Source organism: Tiliqua scincoides, chromosome 7, assembly GCF_035046505.1.
Source record: "Tiliqua scincoides isolate rTilSci1 chromosome 7, rTilSci1.hap2, whole genome shotgun sequence".
In the NCBI taxonomy this organism is placed as follows: Eukaryota; Metazoa; Chordata; class Lepidosauria; order Squamata; family Scincidae; genus Tiliqua; species Tiliqua scincoides.
In genome coordinates, this window is record NC_089827.1 from 48,844,709 (window position 1) to 48,870,394 (window position 25,686).

The window sequence follows — 25,686 nt, forward strand, 5'->3', positions numbered from 1 at the left end:
GCATGTAGTGTATGGAATGTCTGTGTATGAAATCTGAAGGCAGAGGAGTGTAATCTCATGTAAAACTGTTGTTGCAGCTTTGTCTGTTTTCATTACCAGGAAGGAAAGGGACAGGCGGGTGGGTGAGGCTATTTTTCTCAGTCTCTGTAGTTTAAGTATATAACTATACTGTGTGAATCTAGCACAGCAATGCTATTAAGCAAACATGATTCATTTAATCATGATTCGATTAATTCGTTTAATCATTTATTTCTGTACCGTCTTTTACCAAAGATACTAGGGCAGTACGTTGCAAAATTAAAAAATTGCATACGTAAGCATGGAGAAGAAAATGCCATCACTGATAAAACAAAAATGATTAGTGGTTCAACAAAGGAGCAGATATGGTCCCTAGTGGTAATTCATTTATGGACTATGTAGGTGACAATCTCATGCATACTTTCTTGGGAGTAAGTCCCCTTAAGCTTGGTGAGACTGACTTTTGAGTAGCATGCATAGAATTCAGCTGCTGGTGTATCATATACTGCAAAATATTTGTCCTGAAATTCCTTTGGTGGCCACTTTACCCTGGAAACCAAAAATTGCTGGTGCTGGATATTCAGGATACAAAACATGGGGCAAAGGTATGTATGCCCTAAGTGGCCTGCCTCCTGCTCTTTCCTCTTGTGCCCACTTGCTTTTGTGTCACTTTTTATTTAAGTCCTTAGCGCTGTTCCTGAGACAAGCCTCTGATGAAATGCTGGATGGATCTGCTAACTTAACAAATAAGTGAGAAGACTAGAACTGGTGTTGGATGGATGGATGGAGCATGTGAGCGAACTGAGGTCCATAGTAGATCTACTGTTGCTTTTTTCTTTCACTAAAAGCAGCTGTGCAGGTTGGGGTTGATTTGCATCCATGCCATGGTTTAACCTGGGGGTGTCAAACTTGTTTCATATAGTTGCTGAATAGCATTTATGGCATCTGCTGAGGGCTGGAAGTGATGTGATTAAGTAAGAAGTGATCTCATTAAGAAGGTGATGATCAGAAATAAGCACTTTTTTCTCATCTAGGAACTCATTAGCTGCAAATGACAGATGAGAAAATATGCAAATCTTGATCATATTTTGAAGATGTGGGAGAGCCCAATTATCACATGGGCCACCCTTTCAGCAGCGCCGCTTCTGCCAAGACATCACTTTGCAGCTCAGCAGCTGAGAGATGTTCAGCAAAGTGATGCCTCGGCAGAAGCGGTGCTGCTGAAAGGGTGGCCTGCATGATAATTAGGCTCTCACAGTAGTGTTTCCCTTCTCCCTTTCTCATGCCTCTTGGTCTGCCCCTTTCCCTACAGTGTTCATTGCATTCTGAGGCCTCCTTTCACCTCTCGCTCCCAGCACCTCAGCAGTGGCGCTGAACGGGAAGCACTGGGAGGACCCAATTATCACATGGACCGCCCTTTCAGCAGAGACACCCCTGCAGTTGTGGTGCGGCTGAAAGAGTGGCCCATGAGATAATTGGGCTCTCCCAGCACCACCCTTTCAGTAGCGTCACTTCTGCTAATGTGTCACTTAGCAGCTCAGCAGCTGATGATGGTGCTGGGAGAACCCAATTATCACACAGGCCAGATAAAGAGCTTCTGTAGGCAGTATCCAGGCTGTGCACCTTATATCCGTGGTTTAATCGGTGCCATTTTCCCAACTTCAGTCAACTTAAATCCATGTCCAAACTGCTATTAGTCACAGAAGGGAAACTGAAAGGTATCTATTATATCTCTCTTTTCCTCCCTCCATGCAGCAGCGGACTTTCCCAACCCCATGCCCAGGGCAAAGGTCTGCGATGGAACACACTGTGAGCTATTACCGCCCCCCTGCGCAAAAGTCTGCGCAGGATGAGACTGAGACTCATGGAGCCTCGCGCAACACAGGACCATGTTGGGGAAGCCTCTCTCAGGTTCCCGAAATGCTATAAACTGCTTCCGGGAAACTGGAAGCACAGTTTCCACCCCATCGGGAACCTCAGAGAGGCTTCCGCGGGGTCCTAGTGGCTCGTACTTGGGGCTTTTGCCCCATCGGACCTAATGGTAGGTCCGCAACTGCCTCCATGACTAGAGGATTTACGTGAAGGAAATGCAAGGGAAAGGAAAGAGCTAATCCCTTCTCCCCCAGTAGCCATGGCCCAATCCAAACCCAATCCAATCCAACTGCTTTTAATGAAAGTATAAGACATTGGGAGAGCCAGTTTCCAATGCCGTTGCACTCAATTTTGCATTCACATTAGCTGAAAAGTAGTGGTAGTGCAGTTTCTCGAGCACCTGACAGGCATGGAACTTGTTGGCTTCTCAGGCATCAGGAAATGAGAACATCATCCAAGTGAATCATAATAATCTAGATAAATACCTGAGGAAGTGCTGGGAGGTTTCCATAGTATCACGTCATCCAATGATGACTAAGGCCTAATTAAACATGACACTACCTTTTGGGAAGCACTTCTCCATATCAATGTACCACAGGTTGACAAAGCGAGTTTATTTCACAGATCTCCTGTTTCTAGTTAACTCAATGATTTGGTACACTGAGGGCAAAACTAGACATGACAAGGGAGTCATCCATGTGTCTGCCATATGTTCATAACATAAAGTAGAGGGTGAGAGGCTCTGTTCTTTATACAAAAATAAGCAAGTGGGAAGGAAAAAAAAGCTCACCTTGCCTTACCTCATTGTTCTGTCTTCTTTTAAGCAACTTTCTCCCAGCCTGGCTCTGATGTCACAGGTGAGATGGGCTGGGGGAAAATTGTTTGAAGCAAGAGACTTTAAGGCAGGGGAGGCAAGGGGTGAGAGCACGCTCTTTAGAACATAAGAACATAAGAACAGCCCCACTGGATCAGGCCATAGGCCCATCTAGTCCAGCTTCCTGTATCTCACAGCGGCCCACCAAATGCCCCAGGGAGCACACCAGATAACAAGAGACCTCATCCTGGTGCTCTCCCCTACATCTGGCATTCTGACTTAACCCATTCCTAAAATCAGGAGGTTGCGCATACACATCATGGCTTGTACCCCATAATGGATTTTTCCTCCAGAAACTCGTCCAATCCCCTTTTAAAGGCGTCTAGGCTAGACGCCAGCACCACATCCTGTGGCAAGGAGTTCCACAGACCGACCACGCGCTGAGTAAAGAAATATTTTCTTTTGTCTGTCCTAACCCGCCCAACACTCAATTTTAGTGGATGTCCCCTGGTTCTGGTATTATGTGAGAGTGTAAAGAGCATCTCCCTATCCACTCTGTCCATCCCCTGCATAATTTTGTATGTCTCAATCATGTCCCCCCTCAAGCGTCTCTTTTCTAGGCTGAAGAGGCCCAAACGCCGTAGCCTTTCCTCATAAGGAAGGTGCCCCAGCCCCGTAATCATCTTAGTCGCTCTCTTTTGCACCTTTTCCATTTCCACTATGTCTTTTTTGAGATGCGGCGACCAGAACTGGACACAATACTCCAGGTGTGGCCTTACCATAGATTTGTACAACGGCATTATAATATTAGCCGTTTTGTTCTCAATACCCTTCCTAATGATCCCAAGCATAGAATTGGCCTTCTTCACTGCTGTCGCACATTGGGTCGACACTCATCGACCTGTCCACCACCACCCCAAGATCTCTCTCCTGATCTGTCACAGACAGCTCAGAACCCATCAGCCTATATCTAAAGTTTTGATTTTTTGCCCCAATGTGCATGACTTTACACTTACTGACATTGAAGCGCATCTGCCATTTTGCTGCCCATTCTGCCAGTCTGGAGAGATCCTTCTGGAGCTCCTCACAATCACTTCTGGTCTTTACCACTCGGAAAAGTTTGGTGTCATCTGCAAACTTAGCCACTTCACTGCTCAACCCTGTCTCCAGGTCATTTATGAAGAGGTTGAAAAGCACCGGTCCCAGGACAGATCCTTGGGGCACACCGCTTTTCACCTCTCTCCATTGTGAAAATTGCCCATTGACACCCACTCTCTGCTTCCTGGCCTCCAACCAGTTCTCAATCCAGGAGAGGACCTGTCCTCTAATTCCCTGACTGTGGAGTTTTTTCAGTAGCCTTTGGTGAGGGACCGTGTCAAACGCCTTCTGAAAGTCCAGATATATAATGTCCACGGGTTCTCCCGCATCCACATGCCTGTTGACCTTTTCAAAGAATTCTATAAGGTTTGTGAGGCAAGACTTACCCTTACAGAAGCCATGCTGACTCTCCCTCAGCAAGGCCTGTTCGTCTATGTGTTTTGAGATCCTATCTTTGATGAGGCATTCCACCATCTTACCCGGTATAGATGTTAGGCTGACCGGCCTATAGTTTCCCGGGTCCCCCCTCTTTCCCTTTTTAAAAATAGGCGTGACATTTGCTATCCTCCAATCTTCTGGTACCGTGGCTGTTTTGAGGGACAAGTTGCATACCTTAGTCAAGAGATCTGCAACTTCATTCTTCAATTCCTTAATAACCCTTGGGTGTATGCCATCAGGGCCCGGTGACTTATTGATCTTTAATTTATCAATGAGGTCTGAAACATCTTCTTTTTTAACCTCTATCTGACTTAACTCCTCAGTTAGGAGGGGCCGTTCGGGCAGCGGTATCTGCCCGAGGTCTTCTGCCGTGAAGACAGATGCAAAGAACTCATTTAATTTCTCTGCCATCTCTAAGTCTCCTTTTATCTCCCCTTTCCCTCCCTCACCATCCAGAGGGCCAACTGCTTCTCTGGCGGGTTTCCTGCTTCTAACATATTTGAAGAAGCTTTTATTATTCCCCTTAATGTTGCTGGCCATGCGTTCCTCATAGTCTCGCTTGGCCTCCCCTATCACCTTCTTACATTTCTTTTGCCACAGTTTGTGTTCCCTTTTATTCTCTTCCTTAGGGCAAGACTTCCATTTACGGAAGGAAGCTTCCTTGCCCTTCACAGCCTCTCTAACTTGGCTGGTTAGCCATGCGGGCACTCTCCTGGATTTAGTGGAACCCTTCTTTCTTTGCGGTATACACCTCTGCTGGGCCTCTATTACTGTTGTTTTAAGCAGCCTCCATGCACTCTGGAGAGACTGGACTCTTTTTACCCTCCCTTTCAACCTCCTTCTAACCAGCCTCCTCATTTGAGGGAAGTCCGCCCGTCGGAAGTCAAGGGTTTTTGTTAGAGATTTGCCTGGTATTCTTCCCCCAACGTGCACGTCAAAACGGATCGCAGCATGATCACTGTTCCCCAATGGCTCAGTAACGTTTACATCTCTAACCAGGTCCTGCATACCGCACAAAATTAAATCCAGAGTCACCTGTCCTCTGGTGGGCTCCGTGACTAGCTGATCTAAGCCACAGTCATTTAGCACGTCAAGAAATCCGGTTTCCTTATCGTGACCAGAACACAAATTGACCCAGTCAATATGAGGATAATTGAAGTCCCCCATGATTACAACCCTGTCCTTCCTTGTCACCTCCCTGATCTGTTTCCTCATTTCAAGGTCCCCATCAGATTTCTGGTCTGGAGGACGATAGCACACCCCCAGTATTACATCGCTGCTCAAGCCTGGTAATTTAACCCACAGAGATTCTACGGTGGAGTCGGACCCACCTTCAATCTCTACTTTGCTGGATTCTATCCCTTCCTTAACATAAAGGGCCACCCCACCTCCAACACGCTCCTGCCTGTCCCTCCTGTAGAGTTTATAGCCCGGGATTGCGGTATCCCACTGATTCTCCGCATTCCACCAGGTTTCCGTTATGCCCACTATGTCAATATTTTCCCTTGTCACCAGACATTCCAGTTCTCCCACCTTTGCTCGTAGACTTCGGGCATTCGCATAAAAACATTTATACACGGAATGCCCCAGGATGGGCTGCTTATTCGCTCCTTTGTCCCCGCATCCTCTCATTGTGCCAAACCGTCTATCACATCCCATCTCCCTACCTTTCCCAATTTCTTCTCCTACCCTGCCTTTGTCTTGTTGTTCTCTAACCTCCCCATCCTCATCCCATAGGGATGAGGAGTCCCGAACCGGATGCCCCTCGGCTCCTGTCGGCCTTCCCCCAGGGATCAGTTTAAAAGCTGCTCTGCCACCTTTTTAATGTTATGCGCCAGCAGTCTGGTTCCATTCTGGTTCAAATGTAGCCCGTCCCTCTTGTACAGGCCCCGCTTGTCCCAAAACGTTCCCCAGTGCCTAACGAATCTAAACCCCTCCTCCCTACACCACCGTCTCATCCACGCATTGAGACCCCTGATCTCCGCCTGCCTAGCTGTCCCTGCGCGTGGAACAGGTAGCACTTCAGAGAACGCTACCTTTGAGGTCCTGGCTTTCAGCTTCCTGCCTAAAAGCCTAAATTTGGCCTCCAGGACCTCCCAGCTACACTTGCCCACGTCGTTGGTGCCGACATGCACCACAGCCGCTACCTCTCCCCCAGCACTGTCTACTAGCCTGTCTAGACGAGAAGTGATGTCCGCAACCTTCGCACCAGGCAGGCAAGTCACCATGCGGTCCTCACATCCGTCGCAAACCCCCCTGTCTATGTTTCTAATAATCGAATCCCCCACTACAAGAAGCCCCCGACCCCCCTCCCGCCGAGGAGTATCCCGAGTGCGCTCGGATACGGGCCCATCCCCTGGAGAAGGGATCCCCCCTAGGGGATTGTTTCCCTCCTCTCCAGGATGACGTCCTCCAGTCCCGAGACTTCCCACCCGGGCAGCCGAGGAGCTGCACGCCTGAGGTTGGGACGAAGCCTGATCGTCCCCAGAAGTCTCCCCACGGTCCTCCTCTGCCTGCCTGCGCTTCTCCAGGTCGGCCACCAAGGCTTCAAGGGAGCGGACGCGTTCCCTGAGACCCTGGAGCTCCTTGCACCGAGGACACACCCATGACTTATGCCCCAGAGGCATATAATCATACATGTGGCACTCGATGCAGAACACTGGATAGCCCCCACCCTGCTGCTGGCTGTCTGACTGCATAGCTTTTTTGTTGTTGTTGTTGTTGTTTTATTTAGGGGTCCTTTTAAAAACCGTACACTGGATAGCAGCCCTCTTCTCAAGGGAAGAGGAAGGGCAGTGTATGGGGCCCTGGCCTCCTCGCCCTGCTGCTGAACTTGCCCAGATGCTAAACTCTTGTGCCTTACCTGGCACTTAGTTCCCAGAGGCACTTGGTTCCCAGAGGCCACACGCGTCTGCAGAGAGCCTCACGCGATGGCCTGCCTAGCTTTATACTCCTGGCTGGCTCCTCCCCCCTCCTTCCTTCCTGATTGAAAGGGGGCTGGCCTTCCCAGGTGAGTTTACAAAAGCTCAGGAAGGCAAATGGCTGCTGATGGGCGTGACCTACTCTGCAGGCTCCTGAATGGACTGCTTGGATTAGCCTAATGGGGCTCTTAATGGGTTGGGAATTGGCCCTTCCTAGGTCCTTTCCTTCCTAGTTCTGTTCTCTTAGGCTGGACTGTTTTTGTAACCTCAAGCTAGTTTTTATTTGGGTTTGTTTAATTATTTATTGCTCTCTAGATCCTGTGTCCCAATTTACTGACCTGTTTAGGTTATGTTCTAACTTAGATTAGGTTTAACCTTTCTTCTCTCTTTTCTTTGCATGCTTTTTTCATGTAAAGAACAGCCCCCCACCCCCTTGCGATCCTGGCCCATGTGCTGCTTGGGGCCAGGACCACAGAATGCCGTCCCCACCGTAGCACCTGGGGGCCTCCATAGGACCCTCTGGTCCTTGGAAGGCCTAAAACGGAACTCCTGGTTTGGGGACAAAAACCAAAAGTGATGCTTTGGCCCTTAGAAGGCCTTTGGAGGACCAGGGAGGCATCCCGGCCTAAGGGCCTTCTAAGGACCTTAAACTTCTGATTTTTACCCAAAAATCAGAAGTGGTGTTTACAGGCCTTTTGGAGGCCTTCAGAGGGCCTCCGTGCAGAGCCAAGGGGTGGAGGGGGCTGGGGAGTGGATGGCGGTGCAGCACCGCCCTATCCAGCGTGCTGCCTGGGGAATTTGCAATCCTTGCCCCCACTCCTGGTATGCCAATGCCCCCACCCTTACTTTATATGGCATTCGGGTAGACATATGGAGGGGGTTGATCCTAGCGGTAGCAGCATGCACTGGGATGCTATCCTTGTTTTTCCATCCCTGCCTCTCGTTGAACTTGTGTCAGCAAAATAGCTGGCATAGGTACAAGAAGGCCCATTGACAGCCACATATAGAGAGGTAAATAAAAAATATTTTTATATACATCTCCCAGGTAGTCTAGTCACGCTCCTCCCCACCCAGCATTGTATGCAGCTTGGGCTTTGGCGGATTTAGGAATTTAGCTAGCACAGATCCGAGTTGCCCCATTGAGGTGGCTGCTGCGAGACACAGTGTAAGGGGAAAAAAATTCCCATACTCCAAGTTGCGCTGGATTCACCTAAAAACCTGCACTGGGTACAGCGCAGGCCAGCCATCGGACCTGATGAGGGTCTAGTTAAGATTGGGCTGCCCATCACATAGCATTCCACGTCGAAGTGTTGTACCTAAGTGGATGCACGCTATGTTCATGGTAGAGCTGTTTGCTGACCTCTGAAATAATTAGGGAAGTGCTGATGTCTATTTTTAAAATGAGTAAACATGAGCTTTATTTTCCTTGTGTTTTTCACCTACCTGCTGTGAATGAGCATATCTAAAAATAGGGGAGAAAAGATGGCCCTGCTGGTGCTTCTGTTTTTTTTAAAGCAATGAATGGCACTTAAAAAAAGAACATTTTCCTTCAGTGTGCTTCTTTCCCACTGTCTTTTTAAAGACAAAAGTCTCCCTTTTCTCAGTATGTTTTCCTTAGCAAGACAAAAGACAATACAGTATCTTTTTTCTTTTGCCTTTCTTTTGTATTTCCAGATGACCTCTGTTGGCTTTACCAGGCTTTGGTCTAAAGAAACAAATTAAAGCCTTGTTTTAAAACCCTCTGACGCCCCCCCACCCTCACCCCCACTTTCTTTTTATTATGATTCATGCAACATGCTTGAAATGCATGGAACTGATAACAGATAGGCAGATCAAAGCCTTCTGCAAGTTGATGGCCCAGCTATAAACAGAGAGTGAATGGAGCACAGGTGTTTTCCCACACAGATATCATGGTGAACAAAAATGCTCCTTTATGTGGTGCTTGTCCTGCTGTGAAACAAAGCAAAATCTGAATGGAGACCATCCTATGCTGCTACTACCTTGGCAAAGGCTTTTCCATCTAATGTATCCTTAACAAATGACAGGAGGCATTTAAAAGGCCACTGCTTGCAATCATTGGATTTAGCAATCCAAAAGAGAGGAGGTTTTATGCAGACAAAGGATTTGTCCAGTTCTTAAGCTGTTTCTACCCAATGTTGCACATATGCAACAGGGATCAAATGTGTACACCTATGGGCTGGGCAATTAATGTCAGTGGCCCCAGCTCTGCTCTGAATATTCCTCATCTTCTGGGGTGAGTCATGGATGTTTGTGTGTGTGAGACGGAAAACTGGGCCTTGTGGCATCCTGCCTGTAGATTCTCACTGAGAAAGTCTGCCTGGCATTGTCCTTATATTCTTTTTGGAGCAGGTGAAGATATTCTTATTTGTTCAGGCTTTTTAGAATAGTTTTATGCTAAAATTGCTGAGTCTTTTATTGTGCTTAATGTTTTGTTGTGGGATTTTTAGCTGTCTTTAGTTATGTGTTTTTAAGCTGTAGCAGTGCAGCATAGAAAATGTATAAGTAAGCAAAGTAAAATAGCATACATAAAAACATCCCAAACCAGTGATAGTCCTGTGGGGGGAACGGGAGGCAAAAACCCCAGGTAACCACAGCCACTGCCACTTCTGCCAACCCTCCAGACCCTTTCTGATGGGGAGACCCTGTGTGGCATCCATTGGCCCTTCAAAAGCTGTCTGAGGCCTCCAGAGGACCGTTAAATAGTACTTCCGGTTTTCAGAAAAATGGAAGTACTGTTTAATGGCCCTTTAGAGCAGGGGTCTCCAAACTTTTTGGCCAGAGGGCCACATCAATATCTGGCGTGATGTTGAGGGCCAGAAAAAAATTTAAATATAAAATTTAAATAAATAAATTAAAGATGGAACTTAGATGAGTGAATAAATGAATGAATGGGCTCATTCATTCAACCTCTCTGGCCCTCAAAACACCCTCCAGACACAATCAGAGCACAGTTCTGGTCATGTTCAGTTGAGTGAGCCAGAGGCTTTCAGGGGACAAGAGCTTGGCCATGGGCCAGATAGAGGCTTGCCGTGGGCCGCATCTGGCTCCCGGGCCGGGGTTTGGAGACCCCTGCTTTAGAGGGCCAGTGGATGTCGCACGAGGCTCCGAAAAGGAGGTAAGTCTCCTCTCTGGTGGGGTGGCATTTTGAGGTCCTGTGCCCCTGGGGCGGCACAGGGGCCAGCTCTGCAGCTGTCCCAAACACCATATAGGAGAGCTTATGTAGAAAAGTTAAGAGACTGGACTGTGAACCAGGAAACTCTGATTCAGATCTTGCTATGCACTTGGTGACCTTGGCAAGATGTGGTTTGTTAACCTCAGGCTTCTGTATGCAGTATGTTGACACTGATCTATTTTAGATGTTGTTATAAACAGGGCCAACTCCAGGTTACAGGGGGGCATTGACAAACTTTTCTTCATGGCCTCCTCATTTCTGAGTAAGTAAGTAAGACTCTCCACCACCAGCATACAAGACCTATGGGCACAGGTGTGGTCTCAGGGATCAGCAATGTACCCTCAGCAGCTGCCCAGTGCCAAAACCCTGATACCACCCTGGTTATAAGGGTTCTGAAGGCTAGTTTTGAACACTTGGTATTGCACACTCTCTCTGTCTCTCACAACTGTCATCTGGGTTAGGGTAGAAATTGAAACTTGTAATCCAGAATACTTCTTTTGTAGTCCAGAATACTCTTATACAAGAAAATAATATGCTGTCATCTATAGAATGATGGTTGGATGGATGCTTATTTAAACTGAATAGATTGCTACAATAATAAGAATATATATATATATACTACTTTTCATTAAAAAGAAGTTCACAGGTTGTTGACAGAGAAATGGTTCCCTGTCCCACAAGGGCATGCAATTTAAACTAAGTGATGTCAAGAAGTAAAAATGATATGCATCATTGATGATAACAGAGGAACTTTTGAATAAACTGGAGCATAAGAGATTAGCAGATATAAGTAAAATATGACAGTTTGCATGAATGTGATGATTCCAGGCTACATTTAGTTGAGAAAACCAACAGTCTTGAGATAGTTGGAATGTTTATATTAAAACTACAACTATTTGTGACTCTTTGCCCATTTAACTGAAGCATAACAGCAAGGATTAAATCTATCAATTAGCAGTTTACACTGTGCCCAGGTCTAAATCAACAAGACCAAGCCTTAGCATCCTGAAGAGAGAATGAGCATATAATGTCATCATCCCCCCTTTACTCCCAGGAAACAATACACAAGCTATGGTTGTGGGAACCTGGTTTGTGGGAACAAAATTTCTTTAGCTCCCTCTAGAGGTCAAGTATAAGAACTGAGGGTGAGTTCTTGACCACTATGCTGTAAATTTTCATTAGCCCCTCTAGCCTTCTAGATACATGCGGAAAACCAAAGGGATCTGTAACTTCTAGATTTAGAAATATGTCTCAAATGGACAGCAAGATGTATTTGAGTTACACGTGACACACTAGTTGTATGTTGCTTACAGTGGGGCAATCTAGTCTTTTCCCTCACACCAGTATTTGAGTTGGCATGTAGTCATAGATATATATATGTGGAAATGTTTGAGGGAATCGTCAATGAAGATAATAATGGTTATTAATCTGCACCAACAGTGTACCTGGCACCTTATGGAGTTACGCAGTCAGCATAGACAGGTCTCTGCTCTCAAGAAACTTGCAGTGAGGAAGCAAACAGAAGGAGGAAGGAAGGGAGACACAAATCTCCCTTTCTAAAGAGATTTGTCTTTGGAGAGCAGAGAGGAAGGAGTGTACTTGCTAAAGGGAGGAAGAGACATTTGATCACCCAAGGTAGTAGAGTTGGTGGAACACAGCCAGGTCATAAAAGGTGGATATAATGGGAAATGAGGGTGGAAGGATCAGGTAGGGAAAAGCTGGGGCAGCCCAAGCTGATCTTCCATCCAGACTCACCCCACATTCTGCTGTTCCTCAATGCTGCCACCTTGCCCCTTTTCAGTAACGCTGTGCCCTCTTCCCCACCAGCATGCACATGACACCCTTGCCATCATGCTTTGCTGCAACCTTTTGTAAGGTGGCTTAGCCAGAACACTTCTACTCCCAAATCCCTTCCTGCTGACCATGTACAAGAAGCTACAGCAGAGCTGAAACAGGAAGAGGAGGCTAGTGTTCTCCATCCTCCCTAGAGAGCTCACAAGAGGAGGATGAGTAGCTGTGGGGCAGATTGGGGGAGGTGGTAAGTGGGCAGGTGTGAGGCATCTGACACCGGTGTACTGCTTCCCTCAGCCTGCTGCTTGAGATTTGTGCTGGGTACAGAAGGTGGGAAACTATTGGAGAGTTCTGAGGAACATTAGCCCGTTTAGAGCTCGTAATGCTGAAGGACCAACTACACATAATTTGTAAAGGCTGTTGGCAAGTTTGAATGGCAGGGGTGGTAGAGCTTTAACCCTACTGCCCCACCAAGATCCCTGTCTGTGTGGAGCGGTGGAGCAGTCCATCAGTGGGAGCTTTCTTCTGTGGTAATAGCAGCTGACTTAGGGCCTTGTGGATTGGGATCATAGGGCTTGCTAGGGTTAAATCACCTCCCTCCCTCCATGGTTCTGATGTATGGATTCCTCAGTCCTGTTGCTATTGACCTGTTGCTAAGCCCATCAGGGTGAATAACATTTTGAATAACAGTTGGGTCTGCAGGCACTCTGCTGCAGCAGTAGCTTTGCTTCTGGCACCTGCAGGAGTGCACTGCGAGGAGGGTGGGCAGGGATACTGAGAGCCACTGAGAATCTGCCGCCCTCACCCCATGATTCAGACCATATGTTTCAGGGTCTCTGTTTAGCTCACAGCTCACATTCAGTATGCAGAACACAGTCTCTGCAGAAGTGGGTCGGGATCTTTTTACGCAACAAGTATGGTCCCGTGTTTGCTCTAATCCAGTGATTTTCAACTTTTCTTGTCTCACGGCAAAGTGACAAGGTACTAAAATAGTCAAAGCACACCATCAGTGTTTTGACAATTGACAAGGCACACCTTGCTATTGGTGGCGGGCTCACATTCCCTAATGGCCCTACTAATAAATGACCCTCTCCCAAACTCCCGCGGCACACCTGCAGACTATTTGCGGCACACCAGTGTGCCATGGCACAGTGGCTGAAAATGGCTGCTAGTCTGATTGAAGACAAAATTCAGCTGGCTCAAAACTGCAAGGTTTTTTCAGTGCTACTTTTGTAACTGAGACAACAGACAGCTCCTTATTTGAAATTTAAAGTGGATGAAAGTCTGAACTGTACTGGTGATGGTGATCTTCGAATAAAAAGTATATTTAACAGTCTCCTAAAACCAAGGTCATTGCTCCATCTGGATTTTTTTCTAAAAGCACATTCTTGTGTGTCAATATTTTTATTTCCCTGTTAAGGGTAGAGGAAGTGTACTAAAAACACTGCCTGGGAAAATAGAGAGGAACCATCGTTGCTGAAGGTGAAGGAAAATACTTGGTACCTTCAGTTGTACTTTCATACATCTTTTCACAAATGCAGATTGAGAACATAAAGGCAACTGTGAACCTCACAGTAAAATAAAAGCAATTTTCACTGGTATTTCCTCTGCATATTTTAATTCATTTGTGTGTTGGTGTTTTTTCTCCATTTTCTTCTTTATTCCTCCATCCCTCCCATTTAACACCTCTGTATTAAATAACTGATAGCACAATCCTATGCACATTTACTCAGAAGTAAGTCCCATTGGGTTCAGTGGGGCTTACTCCCAGGAAAGTGTGTATAGGAGTGCAGCTTCAATTCATCATGACGAAGAAATGTTCATATGACTCAGAAGAACACAACAGTTTTTAACTTCATTGTGGGCTGTCAGTGTCCCTGGGAAGATCTATGGGTGATGAGAGGAGATGTGCAGCCAATTTGCTAGTCCAATAGATTTTGATCCAGATAAACATAACGTGATTCCGGTTTTCATAAAGAAATTTGCTTTATGTTGTCTTTTAAAGTTAATTTCATCCATCTGAAATTAATCCACCCTGTAGCTGGAAACAGGAACGATCTCTTGCAGCTGGAAATTTCTATCCACTGGCTGTAATAAGAGAACACTGAGGACTGGATTAATCTGCAGAATTTCTTCAGGGTGTTTAAGATATTCTTAATTTTAATCCTGGGGGGTGGGGGGGGTGGGTTGTCTTATTTGGCAGAATCTTTACTAGGTTTGACTATGTTGTGAGCAATCTCTATGAGTATGCATATCAGTTGTCTGATCAGAAAGTTTGGGGTGTGGTACCTTAAGAGCAGGAATATAATAAAGCATAGTCTTATTCTTATTTATTGTTTATTTAGCACCATCAGTTTACATGGCACTTACAGAATGTGATGCGTCAGGTCCTCACCTCAAAGAACTTAGTTTTAAATTTGATGCAGGAGAGTTGGCAGAGGTGAACAGGAGAAGAAGGTGTGATTGTTTTAGTTACATGTACTTAGGTTTAGTTAGAATAGGGTGTGGGGATTGAGGCATTCATAGAATCATAGAGTGGAAGGGACCTAGAAGGTCATGTATTCCAACCCTCTGCCTGTAGCAGAAAGTCCCCATAGAGCATCTCCAGCAGGTGCTTTACAAGCCTCTACTTGAAGACCAGTGAGGTTGGAGCCAAAGGCTTCTCAGGAAAGGTGGTTTTTTCAGAAGAATTTGAAGGATTTAAGAGGGAGGGCATCACCCAGGTGTTCTGAGAAGCAAGGGAAAAGTCAATTGATGGAGCAAGAAAGCTTCAGCTGGCTAAGGGGTTGGGGAAGCTAGAAGAGAGAAGACCAAGTCAAGGGTGGAGAAAGATATTAAATCAGAGAAGTAGAGAGGAGCACAGAAATGAGGGCTTTGGAGATAAAGATGAGGAGCTTATGTTTTATATGGAAGTGGGCAAGAAGTCAATTATCCATATTTAAATTAATGTCCTATCTTTTTGGGGGTCACACAGAGCTGAAGCGGGAGAGTGAAAAGGGACAATTCTTCCTCTCTTCTCTTCTACTTTCTCCTGAAGGGAACAGCAGATGGGAAAGAGGATGCCTGCCCCCCAAGAGTTTATGGAGCCTCTGAGAACAGGACTCTGTGTAAGAGTGCGCTCTTGGGTGCCTACATTAATGGGGAACAGGCAGGATAGGAATATAAAAAATAATGGTGGAGAAACACAAAATATACAAGATTATAGGTCTCCTGCGAGGCCTATTGCCAAGTGAGGCAGATGAAGAACCCCAGTGAATACGTATTTAGGTCACAATCCTAACCCACTTTCCAGCACTGACTTAAGGGCAATGCAGCTCTGAGATAAGGGAACAAACATTCCCTTACTTTGAGGAGGCCTCTGTGAGTGACACCCAACTGCAGGATGCAGCACATGCCCCATTGGCACCGCTATGCCAGTGCTGGAATGTTGGTTAGGATTTGGGCCTTAGTCTATTATGAGGGTGGACTGGCTGAAATAGCTTTCCCTTACAGGCAGCTTAACACTTTGTAATTCTTTGTTTCATCTACAGGTATTACATTGGTCATCGAATGTACATGTTAATATCTGATCCGGATATGATCAAACAAATCTTAGTGGACAACTTTGAAAGTTTTTCTAACAGAATGGTAAGTAGCCATTTCAAGGCTTCTTTGTTCAAGGGGAGAACACGCAGAAGCATGTTTGGCAATGTTCAGTTTTCCAGGTGTGAGGCAGACCTCTCCAGAGAATCATAAGCACCTATCTGGCCCCAATCTATATCCCTTTGGTGGTTTAACCAAGGTGTGGAGCACTACAGAGCTGGCTGACATAGTGTCAAATTTGGACTCAGTCACAGACATACTGGGTTGGCTCACACCATCTTTTTGGCTCTGCCCCATGTCCCATGCACACACCCACACACCCAATATGGGGATTTGTTATACAGGACTGTTGTTAATATAAGGTACTTATTGAGATAATGTATGTGGAGTTTTTTGAACATCACCCAAGTATAAATACTATAAGCTAGTATTGCTTTAGCAACAGCCTGCTTTTCCCAATCAAGATGATTCAGCAGGTGGTCTGACCTCTTAGTGATTGTCAGAACTGCTGATGTTGGGAGGAAGCCCTCTGTTACTAACCAACTGCAGAATATGGTTCTGCTTCTGCCATTTTCCTTCGGTTTACTTTTAGGTTTACCACCAGTTCTCCTGATTTTGTAACCCAGCGTCAATTGCTGGACCCCCCTGTTCTGAAGCATTTGTGTGTTTTAAGCATGCGGGAACCTTGGTGCTGAGTCGGCAATGGAGAGGAAACTCCTGATGGAAACTCTGAGCCTCTGCCTGCCTCTCCTTGTCTAAACAATAATGACATTTAAAGCTGATTTGACACTGAATCACCTAACACAGCCTTACCCCCCATGGAATTGCACTCCATTTTTAAATGCCCTGGATTTGCTTGGACCAAAAAGCAGCATTTCTAGAACAGGGGTCTCTGTGGGTAATTTCTAAATCAGGATTTGCTTCATCATCCTCATCTCTAAAATGTTGATGTGCATGTCCTGACTCGGACACATTTCATCCAACATGAAGCCATCTTATATTGCGCCAGAGTACTGATCCGTCTAGCCTGGTATTGTCTACTCTGGCAGCAGCTCTCCATGAATTCATTCCAGCCCCACTAGACAAGGTCTTTTCAGATGGAAAGAGGTAGGGAATTGAATTGGGGGTTTTCACATAAGAAGCATTTGCTCTGCCACTGAGCTACATCCTCCTGCCATGCGATACATGGGGATTATCCTATTTTTATCATTCTCGAAATCTGAGGTATGCTGTGCTGAAAGATAATCACCGGCATGAGATGATTTTGCAAGTTTCATGGCTACGCAGGGATTTGAACTTGGGGCTTCCCAGATTAGCTCCGACGCTTTTAGCTTCTATACCCCGTTATCTAACAGTCCAATCCTATCTAAACCGCACTACCAGTGCAGCCATACCACCAGAGCATATACTGCATCCTGACCTCTGTGCAGTCCCAGAGGTTTCTTCTGAGTCAGGAAATATATGTTGCCTTTCCCTTGGGTGAGCCTCCACTTCCGATATGGGTCTACGTGAACCTGCAACAGTGATTTTGCTGACGCAAGTCCAAGTGGACACAGGAAAGTAGATTGAGACCAGGAAGAGGGTTAGGATGTTTGTGGTGTTGCTGCCACTGATACTGCCCCTTCCCCAGGCTCGACACACACCCCTCCCTGACTTGGTCTCTGCTCCATTCCACCCACATCATCTACCCTCCATGCTAACTTATTGGTGCTGGGGCTTTTCCTGGGGCTGCTGGCACACGGCCGCTCACTGCTAATAGCCCAGAAGGTGTCTCTATCTTCACCCATAGAACAGATTGTTAGAGCTGCATTGGGAAGGAAAGTAGCATCTATTTAGCAAGTGAGGGGAGCTGAGTTCAACCAGTTTGAACTCCATGCTTCCCTAGCCTTCTTGAGAAAAGGAGCATTTGAACAATGGAGCTGAATTTGAGGCAGCATTGCAATGCCTGGCACTTGTAGTATTTAGTATTGCGTTTTTATTCACTTAAACAATAACGCATTAGAGCACATCCCAGCCAGTACAATTGCTTTGTATAAATACAGACTAAAATGCAAGCGTTGGTCTACAAACATAATTGTGTGTGAGACGGAGAATGATACGGAGAGAAAGAGAAACACATTCTCGCTGTTAAGCAGAAGCTTTTCTACATGGCTTTTAGGCAAGAAGGCGTCTGTTTATGTTTTTGAAAATTACTCCAAGCAAATTCTTTCTCTGCTTCTATTTAGCGATTCTGTTTGGAAGTGTACAATTTATTATGCCCAAGAAAATTCTCTATACTGCTATTTTCCCCATTTGTGCTGCTACCCATAGTGTTATGCAGATGAGAGATGAAAACTGCAATCCTGTACACACTTGGCTAAATGCTGACCACAAATGCTGACCACAAACCTCTGATAATACAGCATGTTCCTGAGCTGCACGTTCCTGTTGTTCTCATGCCAGGACTGTTCCCAGCAGCCTTTGAGAGCAGGGCCTGAGATTGCATTTCTCTGTCCATATTTTTGGAATGTGTTTCAGGAAGCAGTCAGGAAGTGACCAAAGACCTGCATGTATTATGTAGGAAAGGTCTCATGTATGAAACTCTCACTTCACAATGACTCCTTTGCTAGAATTCATGCTGCCCATGCTTATGCCTGGCCTGTCAGACATCATCAAGGTAGTGGGATATCAAAAACATGAGTGGAAGGAAGTTCGCCATGAGGACGTTTCTGAAACTGCATGCACAATCATTCATGCCCTGCTTTATGGACAGGTTCTATAGCAGTTCTCAAGCTTCTGTTTGTCGAAGAGATTGCACAAGTAGAACATCACCTTAGCATCACTTTTCTCATGCAGAATTTCAGTGTGAGTGGTAAAAGCAGCCTCCTCCTATATTTTCTGGCCCGTCCTCTTGGGTCATCTGAGGGGGCTTTCTTGCGAGTGCTGCTTACTCCCAAGTTAGGGGGATGGCAGAATCGGGGAGAGCCTTCTTGGTAGTGGCACCACAATTATGGAACTCCCTGTGGGGGAAATTAAGATCTGCCCCCTCCCTCAAGGTGCCTCGGCAAGGGCTCAAAACATTTGTTGGCATTTGAGTTGTCTACTGTCTATACCTCTATAGCAGTTCATTGGATGTTAATAGTTTTGCCCTCCTCCAGTTGGTTTCTATTTTATTTATTTGTTTATTATTATTATTATTATTATTATTATTATTATTATTATTATTATTAATAACAGTATTTATATACCGCTTTTCAACTAAAAGTTCACAAAGCGGTTTACAGAGAAAAATCAAATGAGTTTATGAGTTTATTCTTTGTTTTTATAAATTGTATTTATTTAATTTTTAATTTTTTTCTATAAATTGTAAGCCACTTTGGGCATCTGTTCCGGTACAGGAAAGGTGACATAAAAATCTAATAAATAAATAAATAAATAAATAAAGCAGCCCTTCTGTGAACAGAGTACAGGTTGTGCCTTATTATCCACTGAGGGTTCTGTTCCAGAACCTTTAGTGGATAAAAAAAATCAGTGGATACCAAATCAGTAGAAAAATAGCTTTGAAGACCCACTTCCAGGGTTCTTGCTCCTCTTGTCACCCCAGAATGCATTGGTATAGATCAGGGGTGTCCAATGTTTTTGGCAGGAGGGCCACATCGTCTCTCTGACACTGTCAGGAGCCGGGGGGAAAAAAAAGAATTGATTTACATTTCAAATTTGAATAAATTTACATACATTTACATAAATGAATATATTAAAGATGAACTTATATGAATGAATGAAGGTCTTGCAATTGCTCAAGGCCTATAAAAGGCCTTGCGCAAAGCAAGACTGGCCTTTCCTTTTCTGCTGCTACTGCATCACAGATGTGAAACAGCAGGCAGTGGAGGGAGCCCTCATCTCACAGCTCACGCGAGAGGTCAAACAGTTGCCCTCACGCTGAGAGCAGTTGCATTGGGCCAGCGTGGGCTCCAACAAATCACCGGAGGGCCAGAGCCTCATTGGAGACTGGGAGCTCCCTGAGGGCCTCATTGAGAGACCTCGAGGGCCGCAAGTGGCCCCAGGGCCGGGGTTTTGGCACCCCTGGTATAGATGGTATATCTCATTCAGCCATTAGATGGGGTGAATAATAGAATCAAATTATAATTATTTAACAGCATGAAGGTAGGAAATTGGATTTAGCTGCTTCTTTTTCTTGCTACAAGGCAATTAGTGTTGGACCAGTATCAGTGGTAAGTCAAATCAGTGGATACCAAATCAGTGAATAAGGCACAACCTTATGCCTTCCTCATGCAGTAGAACATCTTTGGATCCGATCTAGTGTCTTGGTCTGGTACCACGCAGCAATGTGGAATTTGCCTGCACATCATATGATGATAACCTCTAGCCCAGATGGCTTCAAAAGAAGATTAGATAACCTCATACAGGATGGTGAACAGCTAGTAGCAGTGACTAAATTAAGCTCCCAGGTTCAGGGCAATACCAAACATTGGAGAAAAGACAATTGGCTATTAATTGGCTATTCTCTGCTTGTGGGCTTCGTAACGGCCACTGTGAAAAATGGAATCCTGGACTAATGGACCTTAGAACTGATTCAATAGGGCTGTTCTTAATTATTCAGGTGGGTGCAGATACACTGGCAAGTTCTGCAAGTGACCATTTACAAGGTATAGTTGGGCAGGAAAGGCTTAGCTGAAGAATCTGACAGGAAGTGTAGAGGAGGGTCAGGCCTCAACAACAACATACCCATCAACATATCAGAGGTAAAAATAGGGACATGCTCCTAATTCTCACACCTGTCAGCTCAACTTTCTTCTCCCCCACCATTGTTCCATAAGGCTCTGAAGCAAATAGCCTGTGTTCTTCACTTATTTAACAGCCAGGAGGGTTCCTGTGCATTCATTTGATTAAAGATATAAAATAATAATAATAATAATTAATAATAATAATTGCCCTACAGGTTATCACTGGGTCAAAATATACCTCCACAGCTGCAGTGAGTGACATAGCAGGCTGTGAACTGCACAGTGAGATGGTTGGCAACCTTCAGTCTCGAAAGACTATGGTATAAGCCTACAGCACCCAGTATTCCCAGGCGGTCTCGCATCCAAGTACTAACCAGGCCTGACCCTGCTTAGCTTCCAAGATCAGATGAGATTGGGCATGTGCAGGGTAACAGTTGCTGTCACAGTGCCTTAGTGCTAATACGCATAAATTTACCTGTGTGCACATTAGAGATAAGAAGCATCTGCACACCCCTCAGAGATTTATCTTATATGTGGAGGGATCTGAAACCTGAAAAATGAGAATGCTAGCAACTAGCAAATTATAAGAAGCAAACAGCAAAAATAGGGGCAGAGATATTTACTAAGCCCTTCCCTACCGATGCCTGAGGCAGTGAATCTCCCCCACCATTCTTTCCAAGTGGCAGTGGCAGCTACTTGTGTTATTGCTACCTCTTCTCCTCCCATATCATTCTTCATTGTAGAGCCCAGGGAGCAAAAGAGGAAGTGGGGAAAATAGAATAGCCGTTGCCGAGAACATTGTCCAAGAGGCATTCTAGGGTTCTGTCTATTCTGGGGTTCTGTGACTCTATTCACCTCACTTCCGCTTTCACTTCCCAGGTTCTGTTGTGGGAGAGCTGTGGGAGAAGGAGGTGGAGGGGCATCTGGTACTGTGCCAAAGCAGGTTGCCAAGGTAGAAGGGTGACTGTCAACTGGTCAGCAGAAATTGCAGGTGGGCAGTGGAGGTGATGGCGTGCACAACCGGCGCAACTACTGCTGCCAGTTCTTGACTTGAAGCACCTGCTTCACTCAGCTGCTTTACTCAACCTCATCAGTAAGCTGGCCCTGTTTACTAAGGACAGGGGGATCAGGAGACAGAAGCTATCCCTGGTTAACAGAGAGAGTTGTAGCATATCAGCCAGTTCTATGAGTTTGTTGGTTGTGGTGAGCTACTGGGTGGGGTGAAAAGAGGCTAGTACGATGTTTCCCAAACTGTGGGTCGTGACACACCAGTATGTTGTGACCTGATTGTTGATGGGTTGTGAAACGGAAACTGACAAGCTGATAGATGATAAGGAAAATGCATTTAGCCCTATGGAAAGTGAAACTGAGGCACAGTGCACGTTTACTCATGACTAGGTGAACATGCCTAAGTCCATTTCGAAGGGTAGACTGAGAAAAATGCAGTGCCACCAAAATGGTCCCAGTCTGATGAATGCAGACTCCAAAAAACACTTGAGAAGGAAGTCCCCCTTTTCTAAGCTGACAAGGAAAATACATCAAAAAGTATTGAAAATGAACCTTATGTAAAGTGAAACTAAGCTGCACATGTGTTTTCTTGCGAGTATGCAAACGTGCCCTGGCTCTTATTGAAGGCCAGGTGGAGGGGAACACAATACTACCTGCATGGTTCTGATCCAATGAATGTGGAGCTCGACAAATGCTCCAGAAGACAGTCTCCCCACCAGAGTAAAAAGGATAAAGACAGAGGCTGTTAAAGTGAAACGTTTTTCATAGTCTCGTAAACCTATGTGGGTCCTGAGAGAGTGTCATTTTTAAAAATGGGTCCCAGCGTTAAAAAGTTCAGGAACCACTGGGCTAGTATGTAGTGGATAGCAAATGTGGAGCTGAAGAGCTATGGAAGGAGCTGGGACATTTTTTCAGTGTAAGAGTGTGGGAGATAGTCTGGAACTCTCTGACCCTTCCCTTGCCAAGAAAAAAATGCTCCAAAGTAATGAGGAAGTTGGGATGTTTGTTTACTAGTGGGTTAATAAATAGTCAGGTGACAATTCAGTGAACCTTGTTAAAATGTGTGTGTGTCTTTAATCAAAGCAGTTTGTGATCAGTGTCAGGTCTTGGTGTGTTCATGAGGAGAATGACCTTAATCTGTTAAATGTGCACTCGCCAGAATACCTTACTTGCTTGAAGGTATTCAGAAGAAATCAGTTTAATTTAATCTGAGGAGAAGGTTCTTGGAAGATTCTAATTGGTTACTACCTGGAAGAGAAACTCAGTCATGAAAAAAAATGAAGAGAAATCCCAGATGGAGCAAAGTTGTACAGTTTAGCTTAGAGTTTTCTAGTATGATTTCCATGTGTCCAAATTATATTTGTAAGCCATCAGAGTGAATATCAGAAGGTTTAACATTAGAAGGTTGACATTCATGAATAGTTGCACAAGGGTAGCTATTTACATGCAATGTTTCAAGGGTTGATTCACAGTACTATAAATGAACATAGTACCAGGGACTAGGACACTATCAGCTTCTGCAAGCGATAGGGATAAAGGTGGGTGTTGGCTTTGAGGCAACAGGCATAATAGATGGACTTGCTGAACTTGTAATGTATTTGAGTAATAATACTGCTTGATTATACAGTATTGTATGAGAGTATTTTTATTCAATGCCATCCTTATCTTGAAGGCATTGCCACTTTGGTCGTCCCTGCCTCTTACTTGCATTGAACCACAATCTGAATGAAGAGATTAGATTAATATTAAGTGCCATGATTTTAAGTGCCATGATAATATTAAGTGCCATTAATTAAGTGCCATGATTTTCAAACTTTATGTGTCCTCATTGACTTATCTGCCGAAGATAGTTTGCATACCTTGCATGCTACCTCTGCATGTTGCAGAGGAATCTGGATTATGTTCTAAGGCTCAGTTCACACAGGGCGCTAGTCAGGCCTGTTGGAACTTGCTGTTACTGCAGGTAAGCCAATAATGTACCCTGAAACACATCCAGATCTCTCTTGCAATTAGTCGTCAATCACCATAAGCAAGATTTCTTTCTTTCTTTCTTTCTTTCTTTCTTTCTTTCTTTCTTTCTTTCTTTCTTTCTTTCTTTCTTTCTTTCTTTCTTTCTTTCTTTCTTTCTTTCTTTCTTTCTTTTCAGCCAATCCAGGTAAAGCAAATAGCAATTTAAAATGATGGCTTACTTCTAAGACCAATGGTTCCCAAACTCATTTATAGGCCACTCCCCTTATGGGGAAAAAGGCCATTCCCTCATAAGGGGAGTGGCCTATAAATGAGTGCCTGATGACCATGCGGCAGTGGTGACACCACAGTGACCAAGGGACTTTTTAACTTGCCAGGGGCAGTGGCTCTGGTCATCTGGAGGGTGTGGGGGGCTTGCAGCCCCCAATGCAGTCCTTCCTGCTGCTACAAACAACTCTTGTCTCCAATTGGAACCCACATCAGGTTTTTGATCAAAAATCATAAAAGAGTGAGAGGAAATTCTAAAATACTCCTTTGAAGAGCATTCAAAGGAGATTTCTGAAACTTCAGGCAATGCTACAGTCTATCTCCAGTGGATGGGCTGCTGCTGTAAATTACCAAGTAATCCTTTCCAAGAGAAGAATAGCTGTACAAGAAGCGGTTTGGGGTGGAAGAGCATGGGTCGAAGAAGGTTCCATTGCCCTGTTCTGCCTTCCCATGCCAAGCTTTAAATCTTACTCTCCCACACTCATTTTAGAGGGTCCTCCTGCTGTCACATCTAACTGTGCTTTGATTATTCCCAATCTTGAAGGAAATGTATTGAATGCTTTTCAAAGGCGCATTTTAGGCTTTCCTCCCACTCTTTTATGATTGTTTTCAGAGCAGCTTATTAATTTTGTGTTGTACTTGCAGCCGCCGCCAAAGAAGCTATGGATTCAAACTTATGCAAGGTTCCCAGCCGGCATATCCACTTTATAAAGGCGACCAAATATAGCAAGCCCAGTCTTAATTTCCTGCAAGGCTAAATGTATTTCCTTTTCACCCATGTAGTGGCTAGGTGGGCAGCAGTGACCTCATATTTTTCCTCTTAATGTACGCTTGGCTAAAGCGAATTCTGAACCCATGTTTTTATTTTATTTTAATTAATGTAGGCTTGAACCTTGAAACATATCCAGTTCTTTGGGACAAAGTTAGAATTAGTACATAGAACTTATTTCAACAAAGCAATGCATTGATTTTCATTTAGATTAATGCAAACATTGGCTGTGAATCATAACTGGCTGTTCAAACCTTGTTCACCTGTTACTGGTTTGTGTTCTGTGTGAAAGTGCAGTGTTCAGAGCAAAGAATATTATTTATGCATGTGCCTTTAGTTCCCACAATCTGTTCCATTTATGACTGCTGCTCCTTATAGGAATTCATGTGATAAAAGGTTAGTTGTAACTATCACAGCTTGTTTCCATTTTCTTCCATCCAGACCATGAAATAATGCAAACCAGTTTTTTTTTAGTGGGGGGGGGGGGGAGAGGATGTAATGAAGAGAGTGGTGGGCCACCTCTTGGTAGTTTTCAGACATTCCACAAAGATATTTAGTGGAGTTGGACTGTACCTGTACTGAATGACTCAGGGCCAAGCTAAGTGAAATGGCAAATTGTGAATTGTATCTGCTGTTTTAAAAAGGGTTAGTAGTAGTAGTAAATAGCCACAGATTTGAATCCGGAACAGGGTGCTGAGGGGGGGATTTTAACCTTTCCTGTGCCATTTTCCCAATTAAAATTGCCCCACCCTACCTGTGTGTTTTGCTCTCTAAAGCAATTAGCAGCTTGGGGGTGTGTGTGATTTAATTAGGGAAATTGCACAGGTGAGAAGGGTTAAACCCCTTCTTCCCCAGTGCCATGGTCTTGATCTGAATTGGGTCCCTCCGCAACTATTCTTAACACTTTAAAACAACATGGCTTCTCCTATTCACAGATTTTCTGTGTCATCTATTTTGGTCAGATAGGAGCAGCAACTGTTACCCTGCACATGCCCGATCTTGTCTGATCTTGGAAGCTAAGCAGGGTCAGGCCTGGTTAGTACTTGGATGGGAGACCTCTTGGGAATACCAGGTGCTGCCGGCTTATACCATAGTCTTTAGAGACTGAAGGTTGCCAACCATTTGCTTAGTTATAGGATTCTTGTTCTGCCCTGCTTACAGGGCGCTCAGGGCAGAATGCCCTTTTGTCTTCAAAACAGCCTTGTGAAATAGATAGGGATGAG

The 25,686-nt window shown here is 45.0% G+C and overlaps 1 protein-coding gene and 2 pseudogenes across 1 annotated transcript in view; 2 read left to right on the plus strand and 1 right to left on the minus strand.

Moving 5' to 3' along the window:
* The window catches only part of TBXAS1 (thromboxane A synthase 1), a 206,770-nt gene that overhangs the window by 60,643 nt on the left and 120,441 nt on the right, over nucleotides 1-25,686 (plus strand). Inside the window, exon 4 of the mRNA XM_066634456.1 lies at nucleotides 15,676-15,772. Within this exon, the coding sequence (XP_066490553.1) occupies nucleotides 15,676-15,772 (97 nt within the window). The remainder of the gene's footprint in view (nucleotides 1-15,675; nucleotides 15,773-25,686) is intronic.
* LOC136657685 (5S ribosomal RNA) lies at nucleotides 20,777-20,893 on the minus strand (annotated as a pseudogene).
* Nucleotides 25,431-25,547, plus strand: LOC136658086 (5S ribosomal RNA; annotated as a pseudogene).